Source organism: Montipora capricornis, chromosome 4 (assembly GCF_036669925.1).
Source record: "Montipora capricornis isolate CH-2021 chromosome 4, ASM3666992v2, whole genome shotgun sequence".
In the NCBI taxonomy this organism is placed as follows: Eukaryota; Metazoa; Cnidaria; class Anthozoa; order Scleractinia; family Acroporidae; genus Montipora; species Montipora capricornis.
This window is the reverse complement of record NC_090886.1, coordinates 44,141,350-44,146,349: the sequence shown is the minus strand read 5'-3', so window position 1 is coordinate 44,146,349 and position 5,000 is coordinate 44,141,350. Positions and strand designations below refer to the sequence as shown.

General features: G+C 38.1%; 1 protein-coding gene and 1 pseudogene across 3 annotated transcripts in view; both read right to left on the bottom strand.

Annotated features, from left to right (window-relative positions):
• Window positions 1-5,000, bottom strand: part of LOC138047033 (NLR family CARD domain-containing protein 3-like) — a 276,247-nt pseudogene that overhangs the window by 133,717 nt on the left and 137,530 nt on the right.
• LOC138047027 (NLR family CARD domain-containing protein 3-like) overlaps window positions 1-5,000 on the bottom strand; it is a 230,841-nt gene that overhangs the window by 221,022 nt on the left and 4,819 nt on the right. For all 3 annotated transcript variants that reach the window (XM_068893702.1, XM_068893708.1, XM_068893703.1), the window contains exon 2: window positions 4,315-4,492. In XM_068893702.1, coding sequence (XP_068749803.1) covers window positions 4,315-4,321 — 7 coding nt within the window. In that variant the 5' untranslated portion in view covers window positions 4,322-4,492. The remainder of the gene's footprint in view (window positions 1-4,314; window positions 4,493-5,000) is intronic.

Genomic DNA, 5,000 nt, shown 5'->3' with positions numbered 1-5,000 from the left:
ATTACACGACGTTCGCGTTATACCAGGTGTCAGTGACCATGAACAGGTTGTAGCTCATATCAACCGGTTCTTCAGTAACGCCACACCACCGCAGAGGAAAGTTTTTGACTTCAATAAAGGGAATTCACAAGATTTTTGCCGGGACATATAAGCATTCTCTGTGTCGTTTCTTCAAACCTGTCCCCCACGATCTGTTCACAAGAACTGGCAAACTTTTAAGGCAACAATGTTATCTCTTGTCAATAAGCACTTTCTTGAGAAGCTTTTAAAAACACAACGAAAGAATCCATGGTTCAACAGAGCCTTGAGGCTCTCAACTCGCAAAAAACATCGCCTATTTAAAGTGGCTAAATTACGCAACACTGCATCAGCGTGGGCTGCCTATCGCAAGCAGCGTAAAATGACTACCATCACCATAAATTCTGCTAGGAACAGTTTTGTTTCTGGTCTACTTGATGAAAATCTGAAATCCCAACCTAAGACGTTTTGGAAGTACATCAAATCCAGGCAGCAAGATTGTGTTGGTATTCCAGCTCTTCGATCTGAAAGTGGAACGCTGTCGGAACCCAAAGAAAAGGCAGAAACCTTATTAATAAATAACTACTTTAAATCTGTTTTTAAAACAGATGCGCCAAACGATACCCTTCCCACCTTGGCTCCGAAAGACATACCAGCCATTGGAAACATCTGTGTGACTGTGAACGGAATCGTTAAGCAACTAAACCTTCTGAAACCTAACAAGGCTTGTGGCCCAGATAAAGTCTCTGCTCGTATACTTAAGCTAGCACCTGAAGAAACAGCCGTAATTTTGCGAGAAATCTTTCAGCAATCCTTGGATTCAGGTGAGGTACCTTGTGACTGGAAACATGCTATGGTTGCCCCTATACACAAAAGAGACTCACGATCATCTCCTACCAACTATAGGCCAATTTCCCTGACCTGCATATCATGCAAGTTGCTTGAGCACATTGTAGCAAGTCATATAATGAAACATTTGGATACCTACGACCTTTTATCCCCTTTCCAGCACGGTTTTAGAGCTCGTTTCTCTTGTGAGACTCAGCTTCTCCTCACATATAACGACCTGGCCCGCGCCTTGGATAAAAAGTTGCAAACGGATCTCATCCTTTTGGATTTTTCCAAGGCCTTCGATTCTGTTTCCCACTCGCGTTTATTTATCAAGCTTCAACACTACGCGATTGACGGCCAAGTGTTCCACTGGTTGAAGGACTTCCTAACGAACAGAACACAATCTGTTGTAGTCGATGGTCAGCAGTCTTCTTGTTGTTCCGTTACCTCGGGTGTTCCACAGGGGTCAGTGATAGGGCCCCTGTTATTCCTTCTTTTCATAAATGACATTCCCGATGGCATCTCTGGTAAATTAAGACTTTTTGCGGACGACTGTGCCCTATATCTGCACCTTACATGTGTACATCCGAGGAGTCATCGCGTTGTCTTCAACGTGATCTGGATAAGCTAGCTCTCTGGTCCACTATATGGAAACTTGACTTCAATCCATCGAAGTGCTGCGTGCTGCGTATCACCAACAAGAAGGCGGTCTCTACCATACACCAAGACTACTTCCTGTATGGTACTACACTTGAGGTGCACGAAACCCATCCTTATCTCAAATGGAACCATCACGTTAATTTCATTACAAAGAAGACGACGCTCACTCTTAACCTTATCAGACGAAACTTGTACAGCTGATCAAAAGAAGTCAAAGCCCGCGCTTATCTTTCACTAGTTTGACCCACGTTATCACATGCTTCCAGTGTGTGGGACCCGTACACCCCAAAAAACATCAGTCAGCTTGAAATGGTTCAGAGACGTGCTGCTCGCTTTGTATTCAAGAACTATTCGCGTCATGTCAGTGTTACTGCCCTAATTAAGGAACTTGGCTGGTCTGAACTATCCAGCGCCAGAAAGCGCGACCGCCTTTGTATGATGTTTAAAATAGTTAATAACCTAATTCCTATTAACTTCAACGACCACTTAAGCTATTGTAAAACTGTAACCCGCCGTAATCATCCTCAAAAGCTTAACATTCTTGCTCCCCGTACAGACACTTATAAATTCTCTTTTTTTTTCCAAGAACCATACCCGAATGGAATAGTCTGCCTGACTTTGTAGCAAGCACCTCATCTATCAATGCCTTTAGGCACCTAGTTTCGAGGCTATAGTAGCGATTAATTTTCTGTTTGTAACTTATTTTTTCTTTTATTTATTTATATTTTTTCATACCTTGGTGTAAAGCAACATAGCATTACCAAGTAAATACACTGAGAGAAAACTGACATATTGTTGATTCCCTCTAAATTTTGGAATTGCCCTTCACTGGATGAGATCATCATTGGTAATGAACAACTCACTATGGCTAGAACAGTTATTACTCTTGGAATAATCTTTGCCCAGGAAATATCATTCAATGATCAGATAAATCAACTTTGTAGAACTTCATTTTCCTTCCTAAGAAACCTATTTAACATTCATAAATATCTGACAGACGAGGCGACTTCTGAAGTTGTACTTGCTTTTGTGACTACAAAGATAGATTACAGCAACCATCTTTACTTTGGTCTGCCCAAATATCAAGTTAACAAAATGCAAAGGGTTCAAAACACAGCTTCTCGACTAGTCACTCATTAATCCAAGTACGATCATATCACCCCTTTATTACAGCAACATCACTGGCTCCCTGTTTCGTATCGCGTTGTTTTTAAAATTTCTCTCCTTGTCTACAAAGCTTGTCATGGACTGCATGTGCCCTGGGTATGTCTCTGAACTATTACAGGAGAGAAAATCATCTCGAGTATTGCGCTGAAGTTCTCTATGACTCCTAGCAACACCAACATCAGGAACAAAAACATATGGAGATAGGCATTCTCACTCTGTTGTGCACCAAAATTATGGAATGGCCTTCCTAACTACATCAGAAATGTTGGAACACTGTCTTTATTTAAAAGAATTTAAAACCATATTTTATTTTCTATATTATTGACAGTCATTGTGTTCATTTTAAAATTAACTGTTAATTAATTTTCTTATACTTACTGTTCAGAGCCATGAGAGTTTTTTTGATATGTGCACTATATAAATACTTGTTAATATTAATATTATTATTATTATTATTATTATTATTATTATTATTATTATTATTATTATGATGTTTCAGTGAACTGGATATCCATTGTTTTGAACCCCCAAAAGGAACTGTAGTTTTCTGGGCAACCTCCGGCATAGTAATTGAATAACACAATAAGGAGACCAAAAATCCTAAATTCCAGAAAATCATGTGTATTAAGACAAGGAGGTGACAGAAAATCGAGGATTGGGAAAAATCGTTGAGTGTGAATTTTTGTAACACACTGACAAAAAATCATAAAATTTGTAATTTTTGCCAGTGTGTTCAATCCTACACATAAGTGACCATAAACACATGTTTAAACTGCAGAGAATCATGAGACTTTTTAGACTTTTTTTTTTCAATCAAAACAGATTTCAGTATCTGGTGTCACACAAGTGATACTTTGAAAATTTAAAATGCTGTATTTTCAAAACCAAAAACGCTACAGAACTTGTAATTAACTTCTTCTTACTTCTACCAGACATCTTCAACCTCACATATATAAAAATCCAAAAGAACTCACGGGTTTGATTTTACAATTTGATGTCACTATGAAAACCATCTAATCTTGGTTAGTTTTAGAATTAAATTTTAAACAAGTTGAAAGAAATAGAAATTTAAACCACAACACAAGCACACTTTTGCAATTTTAAAAATGGCGCTTAAATAAATAAATAAGGAAGTGAATTAACTAGAAGCATGATTGTTTGCTCAGTCATTTCTTTACTTTTCAAATCCCTTCCTTCTAATCATTGAAATAATGTGGCAGCAGCTTTGGTTTTCAGTAACTCAGAATAATATTTCAGAGTCAATGACAAGGCAAAAACAATGCTATCATTATAGTTATTTACTTGCACGGATCATCCTATTAGCTCAGCTTGACCTCCCAGGCTCAGTGTATTTCACTTTAGTTTCAATTTGATTATTTGACTGCATGAACCTGGAATGTATGTTTGCACTTAAGTAAAATTAATAATAGTGCTAACAAAAAACCAAAATGAACTTTCTGTAAGGAATAATAATGTTCCACTTCAGGTTCAAGTTTGAGTTCCAAACAAAGACCTGCTAACCACTCCCACTACCTAAACTACATCTCCAAAAGGACAAATTTAATTCTGATCAAGAAGTTAATTTTCACTCCAAAGTATCTCACAATAATCACAATAATGTGTTTACTTGCACTATACCTTCCATTTTTTCCTAGTTTGACCTTTACATCAACATGTTTCCATTCCTTTGAAAGATCCTTTTAATGATCACCATCTCATCAAGTCCTTTGATGATCATTATATTGTCAAAACAAACTTCATGTAACATATCTCAAAGCCACCATTCGAGCATCCATGACTTGTCTTGTCTGCGTCCCTAAATTTCAAGGGGTGAAAAAGTATGATAATAGAACTTGGTACCTCATGATTAGATCTAACTTTTTCACTACAATGATCTTTCACAATATTAATCATCCCAACCTCGCTGTTTACATGTACATGTAAATTTCTGATACTTCGTGTAAATTCTTTATGCATACATGTACATGCATACACATCACACAGGACAATTAATACATTATAGCTCACATAATAAAGCAGTGAGCAACGAAATTGCAATTGAACTCATCAACAGATGAAAGTGGGGGAGGTGCCTGAGAGGCTAGTAAAGCCAGCCATGAGCTGCAGCCGAGAGCAGACTGCATAACCACGACAACCCTGAGAGTGGCAACGACCTAGGCAATGTCACACTGCCAACCAGTGGAAAAGTTAACCCAAATGGTCGTGAGCTTACCTAACAGAGGGAATAAAGAACATGTAAACTGATAGCGATAAACCCAATGAGCAAAGAGAGTTGAGTTTGACACGGAAGACAAAGGGAATGA